Genomic DNA, 26,285 nt, shown 5'->3' with positions numbered 1-26,285 from the left:
CCTTCATTCATCTTCTGCCTGATGCCCCAAAAAGGAGAGCAAGTGAGCTTCACATTTCATGTCCATGTCCCTGCTTCAGTTACTGGAAGGAGATTCATCTTTTTACCCCCTGGGCAGAAATGCATATTGAGAGAAGTTATAATGCTTTTCTCACAGTTGTGAGTGGGGAAGGCGAGAAGGGTCGGGCAGGAGAGAGCTTTTAAAAAGTGAACATGTTCTTAGTTGGTATTTTAATGGTATGCTGCCACTTGGCAGAAATATCTGCAGTGCACAGTATGGTGAGCAAGGCTGCTGTACAGAAGGACCAATCACTGATATTCAGAGCCAGAAGTAATGGTTGGTCAATTTGTATTGCACTGCAGTATTTTAATTATAGTAAACTCTTCCTCAAACTCCACTAGTTTTAAATTGAGTTAATTACATGGTAGGAACTAATGTAGGACACTGAGATTATAGGACAGCACTTTACTTATTTGTTTAAGGTTGTTTCATGAGAACTCCTTTGTGTCTCCAGCATAACCAGTGATCCTTTTCAAGACATTCTATAGTAAAGAAATGCCAATACCTGTGTAACTGTTCAACTAATTTAAGATTTACCCTTAGCAAGAGCTAGCTGAGCAATACTCTGCAGTTTTTCCAGGAGGAGGAGGTACAAGGAGAGCAAATGTGTGAGAAATGCATAAGCTTCACAAAGAGCTTGGAAATCCTGATTCACTTTCATGCATCCTGATTGGTAAAAACACCTCTTCACACTCTTCTGGAAAGCGTTAATAGGAAGAAAGAAGAGTTCATAGCTTTATTTTTGGGACGTAATATGTCAAATCAGTCTCTGAAGTTAGGACTGTATCTAACCTGCAGTTCCAGTTGCTTGCATAGCTATGCTCATTGCTGGGCCAGTTGCTCTGGAGTAGCTGGCTTTTACACTTAAAATGAAAGAAAGGAAAAATCTTCTGCATTGTAGATTCTATTAAAGAACAGAACAATACACTGTTAGTGAAAAGTATTTTTTTCATTTTTTTAAATGGGCAAAAATTCTTTATGTATGAGTTTCAGTTGGGTTCTCAACAAGTTCAGCACTCAGGCAATCCACTCCCTGATTTTGCTTGGCTGTAATATAATAATTAGTAGACAAATAATAAAGTTATCCAGGCAAAGTGACAGTTATCTAGGGGGTCAGCATTCCCCCTAGAATGCTTTCCTTCTGTGGGTGTTTTTTCCTTCCCTCAGTTGTCTCTTTCTTGGGAAAAAAAAAAAAAGGCTCTGTAATCAGTGAAGACCATGTGGCTAGACAGTTGAGAGAACTAGAAGCTTGCCATGGTCAGTGTGAAAACTTTTCTTCTTAAGTTTTCTAAAATGTAGTGAAACATACACGAGCATGAGAAAGTAGTTTGCCTGGCAGTGCCAGTCTGAAGGAGGAAGACAGAAAGTGGAATGAAGGAGAGAGGCTTAAAAAAGATTTTTATTGGGGTAGATTTGATCTGGACATTTTGCAACACAAGTTGCCCCATGGCTGAGGGACCTATCTGTTGTGGGCCACCCATGGCTTGCACTGAGTATTTAATTACTCCCCATAGCCTTATCTTAAAGCCTGTGAATGCTTTCTGTAGGAGTACCTGGTAAACTTGCTTTGAGAGCTAGACAGGGCAGCGGGAAGGTGGCCTTTATGGAGGTGGCACAGGGAGATACAGTGATGCTGACTGCTGATATTCTGCACCTCGAGGGCATATTCTAAGTGCTAGCACCACATTTTAGACTAGTGCCTTTTTCTTTTTTTTTCCAGATGAAACTGATAAATTTGGACCTAATTCATAAATGTCAGAGTGGCTGCAATCATGTTTTCAAGAAGCTCATTCTTAAAGAATAAATATATTTCTTAAGTTTACTCCTGAGTGATTTGCCTTAGCAACTTATTGCCAAATAATTTACCTCAGAAGTCATGCTTCCTTCACCACCATGTGTTGCAGATGCACAGCTAACATATCTGTCTTATCCCAGGAGATCAGAAATCTGTGGGAATTTGTATTCACAAAAGCAAGAAGTGCACTTTTTCCTTTTGAATTGTTATTAGTATTTCCTTTTTAGAGATGCAAACCTCACTTCAGAATAATCTGCCTAGGGCCCTATTGCACTAAAGGGCTGATGGATTGTATTTCTTTGTGTAGGTGATTGAGAATTAAATTATTGATAAACTCGAGTTAATAAATATATAATAGAGTATTATGTTATTTCTGTAAGATTAGTAAAGATATTTTGTGTATTGATGTAGGTAAAATTCAAAATACTGTTATTTTCTTTCAAAGGGCCATATAACTGCTGGGGATGCATTTTTCCTCACATAGATGACAGAGAAGCTCATTCATGGCAGTATGGCTGGCAGTGTGCACACATGTGTATATTTATGGTTGTTCATAACAAATCCTTAATTCTAATACTGTGTTCCAGTTTTTCCCTGCTGTGTCTCCTCCTGGGCATCCAAATAACAGGAAGAATAATACCTTTATGGTGATTTTTGGTTTCTTTTTGTTGTTGTTGTTTGGTGTTTTTTTGGTGTGTGTTTTTATTTTTTTGTTGTTGTTTTTGAGGGGCTTTTGTTTCTTTTTTGCTTGTTTGTTTGTTTGGTTTTTTGGTTTTTGATTTTTTTTTTGTGAAGTCCAAAATTAAGCAATTAAAAGGAGATGATGAAATACAAATGGCCCAATTTAGCAGTTTCATAGAAAATTTACCTAATTTTTCCCTTCCTAGTTCAGTTGTTCTTGTTAGCTTGTTTGTTTGTTATATGTGGTTCAGGGACCAGTGACAAACCTTCAAGTTTACAGATAGAAGCTGATCATAGAATCATAGAATCATAGAATTGGCTGGGTTGGAAGGGACCTCAGAGATCATCAAGTCCAACCCTTGAACCACTGTTGCGGTTACCAGACCATGGCACTGAGTGCCACATCCAGTCTCTTTTTAAATAGCTCCAGGGACAGAGAATCCACTGCTTCCCTGGGCAGCCCATTCCAATGCCTGATCACCCTCTTCGTAAAGAAATTCTTTCTAATACCCAACCTAAACCTCCCTTGGCAGAGCTTAAGTCCATGCCCTCTTGCCTTGCTGAGAGTTGCCTGGGAGAAGAGCCCAACCCCCTCCCCGGCTACACCCTCCTTTCAGGGAGTTGTAGAGAGCGATGAGGTCTCCCCTGAGCCTCCTCTTCTTTAGGCTGAACAGCCCCAGCTCCCTCAGCCTCTCCTCATAGGATCTGTGCTCGAGTCCCTTCACCAGCCTGGTTGCCCTCCTTTGGACCCACTCCAGGACCTCGATATCCTTCCTGATGTTGCTCAGAATTCTCTAGGGGCCACCTCTAATAGATCCATCATTCTCAGGTGTTAAAATACACATACAATGGGTTTTATTTTTTTCCTCATTATCAGTAATTTCCATATTAGAGGAAGAAAGATGGACACGCATGCACACACTCAACATAAGTAAGGCCAAATTTCAGTTAGTAAATATTGAAGGTGCACATAGTGGTGCTTTTGCAAACAGTGCTCTAATATCATGGACTAACAATACTTCATTGGTTTGTGTTTACAGAGAGACTCTTCTTGTATGATTATTTGTACCAATTTTCCTGTTCTGCTTCCTGTTAATAAAGACATTATTAGTTAGGGAACTGTATGGCGAGGGTAAGGAACATAATTTATTTTGGGGCTTGTAAAAACAGGTAAATGCCACAGAAGAAGATTCTTTCATTTACATGTATTTATTTATTTAAAATACCTGTCATGCTTTAAAATGAGTAGAAAAATTCTGTGAGTTGATTGAGTGGAAAATGTCTGTATCAAACTGTTTAAAAATCTTTCTTCCAACTCTGAAAATTTTTGCATGCTTCTTAAAAAAAAAAAAAAAAAGATAACAGCAAGATGAGCTCTGAATTGATGTCCCTCTTTAAAAGTAGGTTTGTCTGAACTCGTAACATTGTAAATAATTACTTTTGTATCTAATGTGTTACACATGACATTTAGAAAACACTTCACTACTAGAAGACAATTTGAGAACAAATTAGATCAGAAGGAAAAAAGAACTGCGGGAAAGGACTTTAATCAGCATTCATTATTTATTCCCATATTCTGAGAAAATTACAAATGCCAAATACAGGGCTTTAATCAAATAATGATTAAACTACCCAGATCTCACCTATGTAGTTAGATTCAGTGACCCAAATTTTAGGCATCCAAGAGGAAAGTGTTGCAGTTTGTGCAGCTGATAGAAGCCCCTCTCTTTTCCCACCCCCTGCTGTAATTAATTTGGCCAGGGATCCATTATTTATTTTTTTCACTTTTTTTTTTTTTGTTTTGTTTTGTTTTGAAAAGTTCCCCTGTCTCCAGTTCATATCACATTTTAAGATAAACAAGATGATCCTTTTCATTTGTCTGTCCTTCTCTTCTTTGTAGCTAACTGCCAAGCCACCTGAACAAATCAACTGCTCGCAAGGTTCCCAAATACACATGGCTTTTGGTATGGGTAACTGAGGTTAACTGGACAGAGGCAAATGAAACTCATTCCTCTTTATTTTGTCTTCTTTTGTAGTTAATCTGCTGGACTCAAAAACAATTCAAGGGGAGCTGGGCTGGATCTCCTACCCATCACATGGGGTGAGTTCACTAGACTGTGAAATGGAAAAGTGCTGCTGTAGACCAATGTGTTCTTTAACCACTGTTTCCTCTTCAGAGGACACCAGGCAATAGCTCTGGTTCTTCAGAGCTTCAAAAATAGTCTGCTCTGGACTTGCAGTATCTCTTATATAGATATGGTGCCTTCTCTTTAGAACATGCATCCCACTGCAGGTAATCCCCAAGAGCTCACTCTTATTGGAAAAGGTGAATGCAAGCGGTACATTGGGGGGGGGGGGGAAATGTTTAGGTACTGCTCCTTTTTCTGTCACAATGTGCATTTCTAAAAGATTTCATGAATCTGTTTCATGGTATTACTTGCTAATGCAGATGGAAACAGCAGAAGGTGAAAATCAAACAAAAGGCAGTGATGCAAGTATCTACTTGATAACATTTGTGCTGACTTGTATAAGTATGAGTTAAAATGCTATTTAAGAAATGTCTAAATAATGTTATTGAGGTTTTGGGGTTTTTTTAAATTTCCTGGTATCTAGATTTAGTGGATCTAGGCGCTCTGGAGAAATAAAAGTGCAGTCTTAGAGTGCTTAGGAACCTGCTAACTCCATCATTTTCACATAGCATTTGCCACAAGTCTCTTTTTAAAAATTTTGACAAATTAGTATCAGTTCATAGCTGTCCAGTAGGGTGATACCTGGTAACTCCACATATCTCTGTGGAATGTATGTGTGTGCTTCTGTAGGAACAACCCGTTGTGCTACTTCTACATTGCATAGAGCTGAAGTGCAAGCAGACCCTTTCATTCTGAACCTTGAGTAAAAATCAACTTGGCAGCTAAATTCCTCATGTCTGGAGCTTCCCTCATCCTCAGAGAAGTCTGTGCCATCAAGTCGTTGCTGAAAGAAGGGACTCTTGAGACCTTTGGCTCCTTTTCTTGATGTGCTGCCACTTGTACTTTGGTGGTGCTTTGTTTTCTTCCTCTGTTGCAGTTTTATTCTGGTTTTCTACCTTTAGTCGGAAAACTATGACACTCCTAGAAGTTTTTGTGCTTCTCTGTCTGTCTCCCACTCTACAAGTAAACCTCTGTCACAGAGTACAGCCACTGAAAAGTCCTAGGGAAATGTTTTATCTAATCTTTGATAAGAGTTGCTAGCTGAAAGTCCAGCCACTGTCCTTTTTCCCAACCAACCATATTTTGAATTTTCTGTATTGACAGATATTTGTGCATTGGTTTGTTTAATTCTTCTGTGGCTTTGGGCAAGAAGTTACTTCACTATTATCACTTTCACAGAGATTAGTGGCAACAGTACTTTTGCATCCTTGCCTTATGGGATTCGGTTATTAATATTTAAGTAGTGCCTTCCTCATATTAAGTGTTATGCAGGTGTTTAGCAGTATTTAAGGATTAAGGCTTGGTTTATTTTTTTGATTTTGTACACAGATCATTCTCTGTGTCTCTGAACAAATTGTTCCACTCTCTTGGGGAACTGAGAAGAGGCTTCATGTTTCTTTCTAGTGGCTGTTCCTGCTGACTTTTCCCAATAAGAAACCTCTATAAACAGGATGTCCAAGAGGGAACTCTCCAGCAACTTCTAGCTCATGAGTTGTTTTGTGTTTTTTTTTTTCTCCACATGCATTTTTTTTCTTTCTTTTTTTCTTTCTTTTTTTGCAAAGCCTTTTTTTGTTTGTTTTTTTCTCTCCCAGCTGTCCTGCCCTCTTCTCCTTTACTTTTCTGCTCTGTTCATCTCCTTGCAGCTGTGCAGATCTACTGCTCTGCTCCCTGCAGCTGTGCCTCTCTTGCCTCAGATACCTAAAGCAGTTGGTAGGGAATGATACAGAGTATCTTGGGGGCCATAAGAATAACAGATGTGCTACATTACCCCACCAAAAAGGGTGCTCAGATCTCTGAAAGCAATTTTATTATCTTCTGCAAGTTTCTATCAGGTAAATTCAGCACAATTGGTTTGTGTGTGTCTGTGCATGCTGTTCCTGTTTCCTGTAATATCCACAGCTATCGAAGCCAAAGTAAATCATGGAATTGTACTGATGTTCCTACAAGTTAATGAAGTTCTTAGCTGGAAATCTCATGGTAGTAAATTCATGTAGATCAGGTACTGTTGTTGTAAGAGAAATGAGACTAAACATTATCTTTCAAAATACCATGAAATTTTAAGCTTATATATTTAGACAGGAATGTAAAATATAGAAATGGAAACATCTATCCGATCTGAATTGGCATTTTGCTGCAAAATGACAGCTTGAGCATCATGTGAAAGAGATGCCTTCTTTTTACAGCCCTTTATTTATAGTCAATTAATTAAACCTGGTAAATATGCCTGCATCTGTCTCTGAGCTAACTAAAATATGAACTTAAACTTTAGTGGAAAAACATTATAATAAAGATGTCACATCATATTGAAGGATTGCTAATAGCATAGTGGTGATTTACAAGGTAAAGCTAATAGAGCTACACTTGAGGCTGTGATTCACAAATGAGAATATTGGTGTTGTGCCAATTCCTCTCCAGCATGCAGCAGTGTTCTCATCTGAAGCCATAAATGTCAGTCAGTATACTCTGGCTGGTGACTTGCAGAATTTTTAGAAATAATTTAGCCAAAGTGTTTAATAAACCTCTTACTAGGTTAATAATTTTATCTTACCAATACATGATATTGATTGGTTTCTGGCAAAACGACCCAAATTTATTGCTTGTGATTTTTAGTGTTTGATGGCTGCTCTTTGCTCTTTTAAGTCTGTTTCAACTTGGGCGTCTATAAGAATAGCTTTCCAGAAATTCCTAAATATTCATGTTAAGATTTATAGCTCATTTCTATTCAGAGATTTCTGTGTCCCACAGAAGAACACTCTAATGGAAGTGTTTTAGACCGTGGTTAATAATATCACCCTGTAAGAATGTGATCTCTCCTTGAACCATCCCACACAGCCACAGTTTTGGCGTCAGCAACACTGATCTGGTCAAGCTCATTAAAATCCCTTGGGTACAAAACGTTGGCCCCTCTAGATAGCAAGGCAACGGAATTAGGAAATGTAATAGTTGGCTTTGCTGATCCTCGAGCATGATTGGCAGCAGGCACAAGGCCTGTATCCTGTACTACATCTCCAGCACCTGCCTAGGCAACCTTTTTGTAATGCCAATCAGTCAAATACTAGTTCCATTTCTATAGGTTTCATTAAAGGGGGAAGAAAGAAGAGCTGCTTAGTCTGTGCAGAGTATATTATTGATATGCTGATTAAGCATAACGCAAGTGATCATTAACTGCAATTCACGTAAATTACAGCAGCACAGATGTGGGGGGTTGGGAGGATAAAAAAGCAAGTCACTTTAATGGTATACAATAGAAATGTGATGGATAATTCATCCAGGACAAAAAGAGTACAGTCTAAATCCTGCTCTGCATATTCATGCGAGGAGTTGTATCGGTTTCAGTATCATTTTTTAATAAGAAAGATGTTTCTAATTTGCCTCTTGCTCCATGTTGTTTGGGAAGTTTGAAAAAAACTATGTATTTGTTACATAATTGAAATACATCATTCTGTGGTCACCCAACTTAGGACTTGATCTTTACATGTTTATTACTTATATTTATGGGCTGGAAATTTTGGGGTATTTTTGTTTTTTTAACCAAGCCAATAGAAAAGTAAAAGAGAAATAACAATTATCTTGTTTTGCTTCTAGATAGAGGAAAAAATGAGCTAGCATTTATTATTGGTATATAATAATTGTGAAAAAACCAACAAGTCAAGCCAAAAAATAAAAGCAAAGCTCCCCCTTCCCTCCTTCCCCACCCCCCTCTTTATTCTGTATCTGACCAATGTTAGCAAATTATAGGCAAAATTTTATAAGACTGGTTGAAAAAAAGACAGATTTTGTCTTTGATCATGACAGAAGTTTTCTTTGAGTTTCTTCAGAAATATGACTTCTTTGAGATCTGGCCAGACTCACTACCTTGCACTCTCAGGCACGTACCAATAACTTCCTTCTTAGTGGGCACTCTCATGATCATTTGGCAAAGCAATCTGATTATGTTGGTAATGGAAACTGGTTCATGAGTACTAGGGAAGGATAACACTCCCTGCTCTGTAATAGTTTATGTTGTGCTAGAAAGGCTAGAGCATGCGTGACTGAAATTAATGGGAGCTTTTCCATCAATCGAAATTGGGTTAGAATCCAGAAATCCAAGTGAAAGTGAAGAAAACTACTCCTTTCTTATATTTCAAAAGCCTGAAAGTAGTTTGTCACGTTAGTCTGTATTACTGCCTACCCATGACAGTAGTAATCTCCCTGGCTGCATTTGTTCTGGTTTCAATCATCAGTGAACGTGTGGAACTGTGAAAACTCTTTTTTTTTTTTTTTTTTGGGGGTGGGGGGGGATGTACCATGGGCACAGTGATTGAAGAAGACTGTGTAAGCATTTGGATATTCCTTGTGACTAAATGAAGGTAAAGGAAAACTGGGGAGAACTTGTGGAGAGTTAGGTTTTGCCTGTGATTAAGTTGCACTCAAGTAAGCCTGCATTCAAGAATCAGTTACTCAGGCCACTGTGAACATAGGTTTCTCTGTTTATATGGAAGATGTTTTTGAGATGATAACTATTTCCATGAGCAATGGAAATAATGAGGTTTGTTTTCCTGCAGCTTTCTGTCTTGCGGTTAATTGCATCCTGTGATTGAAGGTTGTTGTTGTTGTGTTCTTTTTGTTACAGTGGGTTCTTAATGCCTGGTGGGTTTCCTAGTGCCAGGCTTCAGCCTTTCCCTCAGCTGGGCACACAGAAAGTTTATTTTCCCTAAATGTGTCTCTTATTTTCTTACAGCTGCAGAATCTTAGGACAGCTGAGCCATCAAAAAAACCTTATAACTGGCCAACAAATAAAAAAAAATATGAAACAACCTAATTTTTGTTTTCTTTTGGTGCTGATTGGCATCTTAGTCTGTATTCATTTTTCTGTCTGAGACACAAAAACATTGTTAACTTCTAAGTGATACTGAATTTGAAATGGGAAATATTACCAAAATCACCAGGTGGCTGTGAAAATGAATTTCAGAGTAAAACAAATGATACCAAACAGTTGGTATGTATGAGACAAAAGATTGAAAGTGAAAGGTATCTTTGGAAAATAAAAAACTAAGTACTTCTTTCCAAGTTGAAAAAAGGCATTTCTTTCCAACTATTGATTAGCAGTGGAAGTTTCTTAGTACTTTTTAAAACTATGCCTTCTGTTAAAACCAAAATTTAGCTATATTTTGCCTGAGCTCTGGTCTTCTTACAACTTTATATATTTCCTGCTGTCTCCCTGCATTTCATGGCTTGCATATCAGGTCTGAAATGCCAGCAGACTCTTTCGATGATTGAAAGTCAAACTAACCACTTGGGATTCTGTTTTTGTGAATCATAGACTTTGTTTCGTCTTACACTGGATGGCTGATTAAAAAGGTAATTTATTTTGTTAATTTAATTTTTTTTCTTCTCATTAAGATGCTTGTTGGGTACACTAAAAGTATTTTTCATTTTTTTTTCCTTTTTTTCAAAATGAGTAAAAAAAAGAGCACTTTTACTATATGTTTCATAAGTTCTTTCTTTTACCTCCAATTCTCTGTAATCAGGCATGTTTTTTCTCAGTTTTACACTAGAGAAAAGTTTTCTTCCCACTAGAAAAAAGAACACTTTTAATTTATTACTGTAAAATGAATGATTTTGCTTTTGAGAAAGGCGTTTAAAAATCTGCTGCTTTTGAACAAAAATCTCTTCACACTCTGAACCTTGAGTCAGAATGTTGGTTTCTTCAGCCTCTGGGTGCTGTTTTTTCACTAAATCTTAAAATGATGAAAAAGGAACTTATTTATACGGCACTTTTTTCTTGTTTCTGGTAGGTAGTACTTTTGGCACTATAGAGCTGTGAGATATGCCAGATGATTATGTTAATTATATTGCTAAACTGGTGACAGCATTGCTTACTACTTTTTTCTTAGTATCATACAGAAGTTTTGTCCTCAGAAGCAGTATATGAGTATTTAAGGGCAGAATGTGATTTTGGTGTACTTCATCTGTCTTTGACTTGTGTTTAATGCATGTATTTTCTTCAGCACCTTTCATAAAGCATATATTTAAAATGGAAGTTTTAATCCAAAATGTCAGGTCGAGTTGACTAAACCAATGAGGGGAATGTTTTGAAACAATGAATTCAAGATATGAAGTATCAGAATTGTATTTTTGACTCTCTTGTTATGAATTGTTACCAGAAAAAAACCCTTTTTAAACTATAGAGCACTGTGTTCATGTGTTCTTATGACTGTATTCTATGTGGCATTTATTTGATAAATTAAATTTTGTTTTGGTAGATTTTAAAAGCAGCTTTTAACTTAAAGTAAAAAGTGTGTTAATTTCAATTCTATGATTATCATTAAGGGAGCAGAAATGCATTTTTTCTCTACTTTCTTTTGAAGTCAGAAATTTTACCCTGTTACTTCAAAGTAGATTTCTATTTAAAAAAGATTAATGCAACAGCTTAAAAAAAAAAAAAAACAAAAAAACAAAAAATACAGTAAGTGCAATGTGCTTGCACCATTTTTTATCATGAAAAATACGGAAAAATCCCTCATATTTCATTAGCCTCATCAGTCATTTTACTTAATGGTTATAGGTTGCTGAAGGTTGGGTATCAGTTTTCTGTGGTTTCTAAAAAAAAAAAAAAAAAAAAAAAAAAAAAGGGGGAAAAAAAAAAGTTTTGGGTTCTATTCCAAGAGTCAAATAAAGATCTTATTTAGAGTTGGAATTGCAGATACTTCAGCTTTCAATTTTTCTTTTTAACTTTCAAAGCTTAGAAAAGACATCATTCTCCTCCTGGGCAGAATTTTATTTCTGTCAGCCCTGTCAGCATAAACACAGGCCATTTGTGAGAAGTTCTCTCAAATGGCCTGATCACCATGGATATTTTCTCCTACATAAAGGAAGACTTACTTTATAATTTGATTCATTTTCTTTTGTGCTGAATTTATTTGCATAAACCGGGTAGAACAAAGTAAATACAGTAACTGTCATGAAATGCAACATTATTTATCACAGGGGTACAACTGGAGTAAATTTCAAGTCTGTTTTTATGACACCGAGACAACAAGAAGAGTAACTACAGTTTCCAATTAAAAATGCCCATAAACGTTTTTGCCTGATAGCTTTTCAGTGCTTCTGCATTATTTTGAATGGTCTAAATAGTTTTGGTAGGTCATTTATTTCGAATATATGTATTTTTCCTTTTTGTTTCTTCCGTATTTCTGAAAATATTCAGTCTGAAATAATTGTCCGTGTAGAATAGTAGTTTCTATAATTTAAAATTGTTCTTTTAAAAAGTACTGAGAAGCAGGCTTGTAAGTGCACTGGTGTTTTGCTGGCTCTGGCGCTGAAATGGTGAGGAGACTGGCAATCTAGGCAGGAGACCCACGTTTGGTTTAAATTCCCCCTCCTCTCCCCCCCCAGACTTTAAGAGTTATTTGTGAAAAAAAAACCAACCTAAGGACTCTGTAAATTCATTTCCTGATCCCGGACACTTCTCCGGAGTAGTTTCCCAAGCTTTCACGTTATCCTTTTGGAAAACGTAAACAGAAGCAGAGGGTGAGCAGTGCCGGGAGGTGCTCGGGATCCCGGGCCCGGCTGCCGGCCAGCCGAGAGCGGCAAGGCGAGCGCTTTCCCTTCCCTGCTCCCGGGATGGGTGCCACGGCCGAAGGGCGGGTGAGCAGCCCCCGGGGTGGACGGGGAGAGCACCTGGCTGGGCGAAGCTCCGTGTCAGGAGCTCCCTCGTCCCCAGCTTCCCCCTTAGGACCCTTGCGGCGGCTATCGGGGCGGCGATCCCGTGCCGGGCTTCACCGTTACGCGGGGCTCCCCTCGGCGGGACCCCGGCGGGGCTCAGGGCCGCTGCCCTGGGGCCGCTGTGTCCCCTCCGAGCAGGTTTGGCTGAGGGCGAAAGCTCCCTTAGGGGAGAAGCGCAGCGCAGGGTCAGTGTGTGTTTAGACCCCGGGAAGTGTGTTTAAGGAGGAATAACGGGGAGCGTCCGTCCCACGCTCCTCACTACACGGTCAGGGCGACGCGGGGGCTGCTGCTTCTGGGTTTCCTCCCTTTGCCGTGATGCCACGGGCTGCCTCGGAGGGAGGCGGGGAAAGTTAAAACCTTTAGAGGGGGGACGGGACTGGGACGACGTTTCACTCCGCACTCCGGTTGCGGCGCTCCTAATGCCGGTAGTATTCAAAAGAGAAGCAGAGGCGCGGGTTCAGCCAGCGCAGCACGGCCGCTCCGGCTCCGCTCCAGCCCCGCCGGCCCCCCTTGCCCTGCCCTCCCCTTCCCACCGGCGGGTCCCGGTACAGCGGGAGCGGCGCAGAGGGCTCGGCAGGTGGCGCTGTGCCTTCAGCGCGGCCCCCGCCGCCCGCTGGGCCAGGGCCTGGGCTTGGGTCTGGGAGGGCAGTGCCGGCCCTCGGAGCTCGGTCCCCGGGGAGCTGGGAGGGCGTGGGCTGATGGCTGGCGCCTTCTGGCTCCCTCATGGTCCCGCTTGCCACGTCCGTTCAGGCAGCTGCTGCGGTTGCCTTTCGGTATGCCGTCTGGCTCCAGAACGTAGCCAGCGGCCGATATTTCTGTTCTTTGCGTGCTCGATTTGGAATGGGGTTGGAAGGTGTGAGGGTGAAATGAGTGTTTCGTGCTTGTGTTCTGCTTTTAATTAGTGGTTGAGCTCTATGAAGGATACGCTGGGGTTAAGGGCTCTTCGCTCTGTGTGTAGATACTATCTTAGACATAATACGGTGATGAAGTCTGTGAGTTTTTAACTCCGTGACATTTGATGCTTGCACCTGCGTGTTAGTTTTCCCTGCCTAGCTGGCTATTCCTCGATGTCTCCATGAGTAGAACTTCATTTCCAGCTGTTGGATTTTTCAGAGGCCCCAAAGGGTAATTAAGACCCCCAGAATGATTGCTAGTTGTCTGTTAGCACGTGTACGGGTGTCTGGCTGGGTGCTGTGCTGCTACGTGGTTTGTGTGCTGTTGCATTGGACAAGTAGGGGCAGTCACCACCATCCTTCCCAAGAGGCTGACAACTGACTTTAGTTAGACTCTAGGGGAAAAAACATGGAATCATGCTGTCTGTAGCCTTGGTTTTAAACAAAACAAAACCCTAAACCCAAAGCGAGTCTTTCAAATCTACAGAACAGTTGCTGTTTGGTGTATCTGAAGCTTACTTTCTAAATTGGGTGTTAACATTCACATACAGTGCTTGCTGTAGAGAAAAGCTACATAGAAATTAGGGGGTTTAAATCTCTTATCAGTAGTTTATCTCAGAACAGTACAGGTAGATTTTGACCACCAGTCCTTTATTAGCACCCGTTTAAAATTCACTGATATTGATAATGTTGTGATGGATTAACTGGATTTGCTGCTCAAATATTGTGACTGATGGGAGAGGTTGATACTGTTAGCATTGGCTATGGACCAGGCTGCAGAGTGGTATAAATCAAAATCTGTTTTTCACTAGTAATCTTTTTTAAAACTTGATGCTAAAATGTGTCTCAGTTTGAGATGTAGATTATTGTAGAAATAACTAAATGTTGTTTGGAAAAGTTGCCAGGCGGCCAGCTGACTGATCCAGTCTCCTGCTCAATGCAGGACTATTGCTAACATTGTATCAGGTCAACAGTTTTTCCTCTAGATAGCAGTCTAAGAAACCTCAGAGAGTAGAGGTTTCTGAGCCTGTTTCAGTGCTGTGCCCACTTCTACTACTGGACAGAATTCTGCTTGATACCTAATCTGAGTTTCTCAAGACACAGTTTGTGGCAGTGTTCTTTTCTTACACCATCTGCTGCTACTGAGAGTTTTGGCTGTGGTAAGTCCCTTTCAAGTCAAGGCAGTCTGTAATTAGATCACTCCTTGGCTTTTTCATTTTACAAGAGACAGAAATCCCCACTTCTTCCCCACATGGTGTGTTTTTGTCCTCTAACTGTCTTACTATTGAGCAATCTTACTAGTTACAATGTCATGCTCATTGCCATAGTGGCTCCCATAACTAAGGGTAAATGCTTTTGTAAAACTCTAATAGGATGGCAGAAAAAAAATCCAAGAATGGAAATGAAGTAGGAGTGTAGATGCCTTATCTGTATAACTGATCAAGTATTTCAGTTGAAACAGTTCACGAGCAATGTGATATTTTATTTTATATTCCCTTTACCACCCAGGAATTTGACAAGTAGAACCTCAGTCCTGGAGGAGCTGAGATTTCTTGGAAAGAGAAGACAACAGCGTAGTAAAGCTTACCTCTTCTCGGCTCCTAAAAATAAGTCAGATCTTACGCTAGCTTGTTATCTCAGACCTCCTAAATTTGGAGATACAGTTGTCTAATATCTGAATGTTTTAAAGGCTTTTTTCTGAGAGCTTTTTCCATTATAGCAACAAATCTTGTGTATTGGAATGCTTTTCTATTTGTTTTTTTTGTTTCTGTTTTTGTTTTAATTTTTTATTTTTTATTTGTTTATTTGTTTTTAAAGAAGAAAAATGTTACCTGAGGGTAAGTAGGGCAGAAAAAAAGAGGGCTAAGGAAGCAATAGCAGCTGAACTGAAGATGGCAGCTTTGGGTAGAATGACATTACCCAGCCAAAGCCTGTGTGGAGAGATGTATCAGTTGTGAGGGTGAGTGAAGAATCAAGACTGAAATCTACAGAAAGTAACCTGGCTTTAAACTGCTTGTGAAGCTATTTCTTCCATCTGAAAGACTTGGAGCTTCTTTCCCATGTGGTAGTTTGGAATAAAGGTGCCACACCAAATTCCATTTTCCAGAAGAAAAGCAGGAACCTTCGGCTTGGGAGGCTTTGGCTGTTGGGAGTGATAGAACTTGGGTTAACTTCTAGCTTTCCTGTGACTCTGACTCCTTCCATTATACTGCAGAGATTAATTCAGTGATGTTTGTGTCGTATCTGTTCAAAACTACCTTCCTGAAACTCTGTGGAAATATTTACTGCAAGTTCAAACAAACAGTATTCTTGCTTTTCCACTTTTCATTTAATGAAAAATTAAAATCCCAACTAGAACTTAAAAAGTTAATTTCTTCCTGGATGTGTAGTTTGATACACAGTATACAATTCATTACATCAAACATACAGGATGTGTAACCTGGCAAAACAAGCTTTCCTACTGGAACTTGACTGTTTATGTTCCCTGATGTCCTTGTATTACCTGTTTAACTTTCAGTAATATTTTTGTGACACTTTATTAATAAACATATACATGATGATAATTTAATTTTACTCTGAAGCCTCCTAATAAATGTTTGAACCCTAGAGCATTTATGTAGAAGTGTTTTAGCCTGAAGAAATGTTTAGAAGAGAATCTTAGCTGTGCCTTCGGAAGGCACTGTAATTCAGCAGTGTATATTCAGAAGTAAATGGTTTTTGAATTAGAACATCCTCTTAAAATGAAAATATCCAGGGAGGTGAACATTAATAAGATCGGTAGAATGGTACTATCTGGATGAAGGACAGTCAGAGGTGGTGAAGTAGTGCAAAAAATAAATGTGCAACCCAGATGGAATCCTTCCCTCTACTACATCACTGATTTTCCAGAATCGTAGTACTCCTGAATTATTATGCTTACTAAGAACTTACTGGAAGTTCTACCAAGGTACATGTGACTAATCATAGATAGTGGATTTAAAGCACAGAGAATGGGGTTGTATGGGCAGACAACAGTTAACAGTTCCTAAAGCTTAGAACAAACCACTCACTGAATGTCAGTTCTGTCACATCTTTAGTTTACATAGTGTTTTAAGAGGTGGTTATGCATTCTCTGTCTTGTGCTGTAACAGAGGGTGCATTGTGACTACTCCACTTCTGAAATCCTGCAGAGTTTGAAATTGTATTTTAGAGTGTTGATAAACTAAATTTAAGCAGAAATTGAGAGAATGGAGAACATTTTGGAAATAATAATTAAATGTTGAGTGTTGGTGTTCTATCTTAATAGGTTTTAGGAAAATTAATAGATATGTGGTGTGCTAGATATTGAAAATTAGAGTTGTTGCACATAACTGTACTAGTGCAGTGTCTTGAATTAAAAGGTGGAGGGCAGCATTGAATTCATAGAGCTAATTTACTTGTTTAAATCACTGTTTATAGAGACACAAAGTGAAAGGTCTGCAATTCGTGCTATGTATGTTGAAATGTAGTGAATTTGAGGACTGAGCAAAGAAAAAAAAGTTTGACTTGACTGGGAGTTTTAATCTGAAGAATGACAGGTCTCTGTATAGAAGGCTTAGAAGAGATGTATGACCTCTTGAGGTGTCTGTCCTTTTGTTAAAAAAAAAAAAAAAAAAGAAAACACCTCTGGGGCAAGGAAGTATCTGAATGCCCTTGGGCTCTCACAATGACTGATGTACAGAAGTTTGCAGGATTATGTCTGTCATCCTACTATGATAATACCAAATGTATATTTAATTGTTTCTGACATGTTTGGAAGTGAACTTTTTAAAACCATATGCATTTTAACTGGTGCATGTTAGAGGTATTTACACATACTGGTCAAATATAATGTAGGTTTGTTTAACCTAGTTGACTAGTTGAGTTAAAGGCAGTGCTGTGATGGAATGTAAAAAAGTTTTGCTATGGCCACTTGCAATATGTTTTATTTAGAAATCAAGTTCAGTTAGTAACTAGGGAACTGTTTTTTTTTCCCCTGTGGTTGTGCCTGTTCAAATTCAGCAAGAGGTACTCATCCAGGAAAGATCTGGGAAATGGAGAAGGACAGTCTATTTCCATTCCTTTTTTTTTTATATGGATAAAAAAAAAAGATGGAGGGAAATAGAAGAAATACTGCAAGTAATAGCATTCCTTCCACTTACCATTTGACCACCAAGAACAAAACAGTCTTCCTGTTCATGTTTCTTACCAGTGAACACTTTGGTCTGGTCATTTCCTCTTGTTACATACAGTGAGATTCCATCAGCTGCATGAGCAGAGTTTGCAGGACAGTTGAATACCAGACCTGGAGACTCCTGAACCCCAATAGGCTAGGAATAGTGTAGAAGTCTTCTCCAGTGCTCTACTATGGATTGTGCAGAATTACCCATGTGTGTTCTCAGAGTTGGGTATTCTGAAGTGATATAATTTATATTGTTTTATACCACAGCTTTTGTTTTGTTTACATGCATTCTTGGGTTGATTTGGTGACTTTCTGTCAAAGATGGAAAGATCCTTTGAGGGGTGTTGCCAGTGCAAGGATGTTTTTCAGTGATGGTGTCAATGCACATCTCTGGAATATATCTGTACACAGATATATGCTTCTGTACACTGAATTAATGGAAATACAACATGTAATAGAAAAGAATTATAACTTACACAATTACAGTATTAGAACCGAATCCTGCCATGTTTAGCTTGTTCTATTAAGAAAAATAGGTTTTAGTAATCTTGATATAATTTCTTTTACTTTTCTTCCATTCATAATAACTTTTGAAGACTGTGTTTCTGATCCCAGCCACATTTGACTAGAGGGAACCAGACAGCATATATCTCAAACATACCTAGGTCCTGTGTTTCATGTGAGAAATATTTAGTCTTTGGTTGAGTAGCCCCACTCAAGCTGTGGTTGTTAACCATTTTATTATCTACATGGAAGGCAACCCTTAGAAAAGTCCAGCTCAGGAAAATCATTCAGGTAAAGCTTCCCCTCTCTAAACCTAATGTCTGATGATCACCAGATAAAAATTTGCATGAAGCCAGAACTCTTAAGTTTTCAAACATTGATAGGAATTATATGTTGTAGTAAGCTACTTTTGATTTTGGGGGGCTTCTGAGGCACAGTGCATGAGGTCCAATGGCAAGTGATACATATGACCCCACACAGAATGCACAATGTTTTTCACTGTATAAAAGCACAGTAAATAAATAGGGTTTTAAAAGCCTTAGAAATATGTGTATGTTTGGAAATTGATATTTATAATTCCTAGCAATAAACAACCTTTAGAAAATCTCAAGCATGTGATCCTGCATTTGAGAGAATCTCTTTAGGGGTGTATTTACATGCTTGCTATGTTCTCCACTGAAACATGATTCTGCATCCTAGTAAAAAATTGCATTGGGAATTAATAGTATTTGAAAAGTACTAAAAGTATTAAAAGTATTTGAAACAAGAACAACTTCTGCAATATCTGAGAAAGAAGGAAGTGATACAGGAGTAAAATAATGGAGATTTGAGTAGCAAGTTACCAACTTTTCCTTGATATATATGTCACAAAACTTTATCTTAGATATGTCAAATGACAAGATGGTGTTTGGACATCCCTGCTAGCTAGCAAAGGACTATCAGAACCATTACCATAGCTGGCATAGTTTCTTCCCATCTGAATGCTTAACAGTGTGGGATAGTTGAAAAGCTTTTTGTAGAAAAAGCCTTAGAGCAGTGATGAACAGGATGTCTAGAAGAGTTAACTTGATAAATTTCTTAAGCTTAATTCTTAGCAGAAGACAGGGTAACTTTTCCTAGCAAGGTTATTGCTCTGGACAAAGTGAATGATGGACAGAGCTCTGGGGTCTATAGTATAATGAAGCTGTGGTTAGCCTACCTCCGAACCCATTTAGAAGGAATTTTGTTGGATTTAGGTTGTAACTAAGAGTAAAATATGGATTCATGCAAGTAATGCTTCTCCACTGGACGTAACAAAGAGCCTAATTTATATTTTTTCCCCCCTCTGTCATCCTAAATGTGAGTAGCATTTTAAAAATGTGATGAACTAAAATAAACACATATCTAAACTTGTATTTTGGCACCACATTTTATGCTGGACATTCACTGGGATAAAGTTATGGCTGGAAAGGACAGAGATGAAATAAGTGTCTGAAGGTAAACCATTGCTTCTAAATGGCTATCAATTCCTTTGCAGTGAAGAGAGAATGGGTACAAAAGTACAATAAGCAATCACTGATGGGGTGTGTGAGCACTATATATAGCATATTGGACAACTGCAAAAGTTATGGAATGGTTAATAGAAATATTAGGATGATAATAAAATAAAAGTGCCAAAAGATCAAAATAAATAATAAAGACATTGTATTATATGAGAGAGAATGACCCAATTAAAAAAAAAAAGTGAGATAGTCCAGGAGAATTTAATTAACATAGGATCTGCATATAACTGGAATTTGATTAAGGAATTTTTTCAAAGTCCACAAATCTTTAAAAATGTGTAAACCAAGAGTAATGCAAGAAAGATCATACTGGGCTGACTGAGAATAATTTAACATTAGGGTTTTTTGGATGACACTTGTCCTTTTGTGCAGCGAAGGGAGCGGGGATATGGGAAAAACCAGAACAGAACAGTGTAATAAATGTCTATAGCAAGTGTTGTGTGGAAGGAGATGGAGCTGAGGAGATGAAGAGCTGAAATTCAGGAAGAGAGAGAAAACAAACACGAAAGATGGAATCTGACTTTAAAATATATAGTTATATGTGAGCAAGCTGTGAACTGGGAAAGAGAGCCATATGGCTTACAGATTAAATATCTTTTTCCTGCTGTTTGTTAAACTTGTAGAAGGGAATCCATGCTGGCTTCATACCCTGTGGTCTGTATGGCAGCATGGTCCTGTCTCTCCAAAGAGCTGTCTGTGTTCCTGGGATCCCAAAAGGTGAAGGTAAGCAATAGGCAGCTCTCAGAACAGAGATTTCTTCCATTGCAGTGCTCTGCAATTCTTTCAAAAGCTGTCAGTGGTTTCATGGTGTATCATGGGCTAGTTGCTGAATGCTTTTAGTGGTCACATGAAGTAGCTATAGGATGAGAATGGTGTGGTGGGGAGGGTAGGGATGGGAGACCAGAAGGTAGGCAGGCAGAAATTCCTGTGCTGGATCCTGTTGCAATGCCTGCCCCAAATCCTAATTGCCCTTGTATCGACCAGATAAAATTTGATTTAATTGATGTAGTTGAAATTTACCATCAGCTCTAATTTCTAACATTAAAACACAACGCTTACACTGCTTGACATTGCTGTGTATCTTCAAGTCTGTTTTTTTTATTGTTCAATGGAGAGAGTAATGAAAAAATGAGGCCTTCTGAGCCATTCCAAATCACTGGTTTAGCTGAATGCTCTTTTCCAAGAGAAAAGATACCCTAATTTGTAGAATTAATACAGAATCCTTGTCAAAACTAATACAATATGAAGCAAAACCGTAATGGGTCTTTACCTTCACTTTTATGTGAACATAGCAGAAGTTCTCTGTGGTCTTTTTTTTATGAAGGTCACACAAATGCAGATAGCTTTATAGCAAAGCACTTACTGGCTTTCACCTGAGCGGTTAAAAAATGGTGATTGTGTAAAGTTGCATTTATGCAGCCTTTTTTATCTGTCAACACACACACTTGTTTCATAGTCTTACTCATTATCTGTGAGCTGCATCAGTCTTGACAGTTTTGGTCTATAATGAATTTGCTTAATGAATTAATTTTCAGGTGCTATCAGCCATAGTTTTCCTGACAGATTGTTTCTGGAATGCTGAAAAAAGCACAACCCTAAAATAATTGGTCAAGAATCTTGTATATGTTCTGAAAATTAATTTTTTGTCCAGATTGGCTCTGACAGAGACAAAAGTATGATAATCTGGTTGCAGTTGTAAAGGACTGGATGTCAGGACATGGCACTGAACTTGTAAATGCATAACATTCATTGCATCTTTTTGTCCATCCAAGAATTGACTGAGTCCAGTTGGCTATGGAAAATTGCTGTTTTGACTTTCTTTAAGTTTTAATTTTTTTTCCTTGTTCTTGTATGAGAAGACTGTTCTGTAGATGCAAGAGAGAAATCTGAAAGATTGTGTTAATATAAAAGATGTCACATCTCACTTTTCCACATGGGTAGCATCTTTTGTCTGTCAAAAGTCACAGCATCTCCCCTTAGGAGTGTTCCTGAACTCTGCTGGTATGAAGATGGATTCAGATCTCAGCAGCAGGTCATGGAGATTAGCAAATGGGAATCTTGTTCTCACACTTACTTAAGTGTTTAAATGTCAGCTTAATTTCTTCTGGATAGAAGTGTTTTTTAATCTTTTCTACATGTTTCACTTTCCTTATTGAAGTTTCAGACTTCTACGGACATGATGGTTTTGAGTCAGCTTGCATCTTTTGTCCAAAGATTTCACCAGCAAGTTTTGAAACATATTCTTGCACCATCAATGTAGCCTATGTTGGAGGTAGGAACAGGTGTGGGGAGCAAAGGCAAAGGACTCCATTTTTATTTAGGATGCAATAAACAAGAAGGGAAGGATTGAGAACTGAGTGTTCAGAGACAGTGTGTGCACAGTTTGATGACACGTGGGTTGTCTTTCCTAGGGAATTTGCAAAAGCAATGCTAATGTTTGGGTGGTGTGAGAGTTCCTTCTCTGCAGATTTTTACTTTATTGGATATCTATCATACATACACAAATGAGGTTTATTTACCTCTTCATTAAAAGTATTATTTTAGGATTTTAACCTGAACAGGACTAATTACGTAATGGAGACTTAAGTTCTCTCTTTCCTTCTTTTTTGATTTCCTGTGGCTAGACTGCAAGAACAGAAACACTGAAGTTTCTGCTCTTGAATTTCTGAAGGAATCACTACTTTGGTCTGCAAATATTTCATGTCATTTTTGTCAGTAAAACTGACCAATTTAGAACTTAAGATTCAAGCATTTGAAGATAGTTTTAAGGAAGAGGAATTTATTTGTATGTATTATTATGTAGTTTGTTCTTACACAGAGTAAGGTCTTGCTTTGTATTGTGAAACTAGCAGGTTTCACAATTACCATGCAGTGGGAGATTCGGGTGCAGCTCATTCAGAATTTGAGAGCAAGGGATTTTCTTGCCTCTAATTTGTGCCACTGACACAGTGGTCTGTGTCAGAAGATGTAGTCCAAGTGCTGTTTGAAAATACTCTTGTTATAGTTGTATGTTTCAAATATTATTCTTCAAGTTGCTGATTCCGATGACTAGCATCCAGTACAGAAGATCCTGACATCTGCTAGCAGTTGGTAAGCAGTGGATCTGCAATACATTTTAATTTTCAGCACTGGAAATAGAGGTCATCTTGCAGGAGACTGTACTGCTTGCTTCAATAGTTGGCTGAAATCAATAAAGAAACAGCATTTGAATAATTTTCATGACAAGAAGGCAGTGTTATGAAGTATTTGCTGCTGACCTTTTTGTGCTTGGTGCTATGTGCCAACATGTTAGCTCTACTTTCTTCTTAGGAATTTCCCATTGGAAAGTAAGCTGTTATCAGTAAATTAAAAACAACCATAGCATCCAGACCCCCTACTCTGGGAGGATAGTTTTAGCTTAAGGCATTCAATTAAAAATTATGAACTGAATTATCTGAATCATATGGCACTAAGTGAAAGAATCTTTTATAGATCAAGGGGTTGTATCATTACAGTCTGCTTTATGAATCTTGGCTTTTCATCATGCAAACATTTCTATGTTTATTTTTTTAGGCATACACTAATTTAAAAAAGAATCTCTTAAAGGACCATGAAATATGCATACCTTTTCGTAAACTTCTGTTTATTGCACAGAACAGTGCTAAAGACTGCTCTGGTATAGCAGAGTAGCCAAATGCAGTGAATGTAGACTGAGGGAAACACTGTCAAGTCTTAGAAATCAAATTTTTATTTTACTGGAAATTAAAAAAATAAGCCCCACCAAACAACCCCTCTCAAAATCTTAAAATTCCCCAAGAAAGCATTAAGTGTTAAAGGAATTAAGTTTGGTTCAAATGAAAGCTATGGATCAGATCTTGTTGTATTGATAACAGGTTCTCTGTGATTTATGGTACAAGAGTGAATGTGAAATTAATTTGATAGCCATTGATCTTGTAGTACAATGTATTGACAATGTGAAATGCAGTTATCTGTTTTCCAGAGTTTGACTGCTTTCTTAGTGCTCTTAAAATAAAGGTTATTCCTTATGACTCTATTTCCTACTTTTTGATTTCTTAACACGAAGAGAGAAGTGAGCCTTTCGATTTTGCTTTCCTTCCTGTTTTGAACAACTGATTTGGTTTCACTGGCACAAGATGATTTGGCCTGGACCACTTTCCTCCAAATTTACATTTGAGAAAATAGATCTTTATAAAAATGCTTGCTTCTAAAGTCTGAATAACAAAAGAAGACTAGAGAATTGTTCTTATTTGGGTTCTGATCTTACTAAATACTGGTATATGGATGTGCCCATCCTTTGAATTCTCAGCACTGGGTGTTCCTGTGGTGTTGAAGTAAATCCTTTTATGATATGAAAGTCATGAGAACAGATTTGCCTGTGACTCACAGATAATGTGCAATGAGCTTTTCCAGGGCTGAAGCATAATGTCAATAGCAGCTCTAATAATAATTTCTGAAGAGTTTTTAATGTGTGTGTGTGCATGCTTTAGGGATTTTTTCTTTGTTAATTTAAATAGTAATAGAAACCTCGTGGTGCAAATTTGATCTCAGTTTTACTACCTTTTACTGTAGCATTCATGTGCTGATTTCAGAGAAATAGCTCTTTTATGTTGTGATTTTATCACTATATAACCACAACAAATGTTTATTTTAGAGTATTATTAATGCAATTACATTTTCTTCTCAGGCAATCATAAAATCTAAGTGGGTGAAAGTGTAATAAACTTCAGAATCCTAACTTAAAGAAATTTTACTTCTGTGAGCATGCTGATTTGTGTGAGGTTTCATTGTTCTTAAAACTAAGAATAACTTACAATATCTTTCCCCCTTTTATTCTTATGGCATAGGAATGTATTTGGTTAACAGGAAATATTGCTGTTTTTTAAAATGAATTTAATAATCTGTGTTATTTAGTGCTAAATAACGAGAGAAAAATGTTTATTGCATAACTTACATTTCTCACTAGAATGTTTTCTTTTGGGAGAAGAAAAGAAAGAAAATGCTACCCAAGGAATATCATGAGAAAATATTACATAAAAGGATAACTTTTTTGAGGGATATAGGAGGATGAATAAAAAAGAAATTTTTAATGAAAAAGTAGTTTTCTGTTTCCTAAAGGTGAATGGTTTCAGTTCATGTAATGTAAAACAAGAAACTAAAAAGTTGTTTGAATTGTGTTTTTATTGAATATATCGTGTAATATATCATGTCTCAAAAATAAATGCCTTGCATTTGCTCTCTTGACTTGATTTTCAGATTTTCTTTATTTTCATTTTGGGCAAAAATTCTTTATTCTTCTGTTAGCATGTTTTGACACAGTCTAAAGTACAAGATAATGTCTTCTTGTAGTGGTGATAATAAACAGTAGGTTGTAAAGAGCTTCAGGAAGAAATTGTTGTTGCTTAAAATTAACTAATAAACCACTGTTCGAGGATGCTTCATTTGGATCATTAGCTCAGTTTAGTGCATTATTGGCCCCACAGTTGCAGAAACTTCTTGATTAAGCTATATCCTTAGGCCTCCCCAAGAATCTGCCAAAAACATAACTTTCAGCAAAATCCATGTATTTGAGCTTCTGTGACAAATTGTGATTGTTTGAGTGCTTTATTATACAGACTGTACCATGGGAGTTTGCAGAGAGTGGAATACTGTGGTACCTGGAAGCCTGGGGACATGAAAATAAGTTGCAAAATTAAAAAGCCATTTAAATGTTTTAGTAGGTATAAGCTTAGTTAGAATTGACCTGAGGCAGAGTTTCAGTTCAGCAAATGCAAGTGTTTGAATTAAGTGGAATAATCCCAGCAAAAAGCAGACAATAATAGCAAAAATTAAACATCTTAGTGGGTGAATGGGATAATATGAGAAAGAATTGCATTAGAGGATTGGCAATTGCAGTCCATTTTTTTTTAAACAATTTTATGTAACACTTTGAATTCCTCAACAGAACTGTACTTAATTTCAGTTTTCAATGGTGCTTTGTGATCTGCATGCCAAGCATACATTGTGTTAATGGTTGAGACAGTTATCAGCTGTCACAATGGCACATCACATTTTTGAGTGTTAACATTTTAATTAAATGTATTTGATTTAAAAATGCTTATGTCTTCTTTCCTGGTCAATTAAATGTATACTATAAATTAGAGGAAATCAGAAAAAGAGTAATCTTTGATGTTGTGTCTTTTATGACTCAGAGTTGGAGACCAAAAGAATTTTCTTGTCATTTTTAAATTTGCGTGATCCAGATGCTTCTTCATTTGTAAGCTTAACAACCCCATGGTGAGCTACAGACTTGGGGAAGTGTTGTTAGAGAGCTGTAACTTTGGAAAGGGACCTGGGGGTATTGTTTGATAGGGGACTTACTATGAGCCAGCAGTGTGCCCAGGTGGCCAAGAAGGCCAAGGGCATCCTGACCTGGATCAGGAACAGCATGGCCAGCAGGTCCAGGGAAGGGATTCTGTCCCTGTTCTCAGCCCTGGTGAGGCCACACCTCGAGTCCTGTGTCCAGTTCTAGGCCTCTCACTTTAGGAAAGAGATTGAGGTGCTGGAGCAGGTCCAGAGAAGAGCAAGGAGGCTGTGAAGGATCCAGCACAAGTCCTGTGAGGAAGGGCTGAGGGAGCTGGGGGTGTTCAGCCTGGAGAAGGGGAGGCTGAGAGGAGACCTTAGGGCTCTCTTCAGCTGCCTCAAGGGAAGTTGGAGCAAGGAGGGAAACAGCCTCTACTCCTTAGTGGGCTGTGAAAG

The 26,285-nt window shown here is 38.2% G+C and overlaps 1 protein-coding gene across 1 annotated transcript in view; it reads left to right on the top strand.

Moving 5' to 3' along the window:
* The window catches only part of EPHA3 (EPH receptor A3), a 225,425-nt gene that overhangs the window by 13,529 nt on the left and 185,611 nt on the right, over positions 1-26,285 (top strand). The window contains exon 2 of the mRNA XM_030456308.1: positions 4,573-4,637. Coding sequence (XP_030312168.1) covers positions 4,573-4,637 — 65 coding nt within the window. The remainder of the gene's footprint in view (positions 1-4,572; positions 4,638-26,285) is intronic.

Source organism: Calypte anna, chromosome 1 (assembly GCF_003957555.1).
Source record: "Calypte anna isolate BGI_N300 chromosome 1, bCalAnn1_v1.p, whole genome shotgun sequence".
NCBI lineage: Eukaryota > Metazoa > Chordata > Aves > Apodiformes > Trochilidae > Calypte > Calypte anna.
This window is presented reverse-complemented; position numbering and strand designations above follow the sequence as displayed.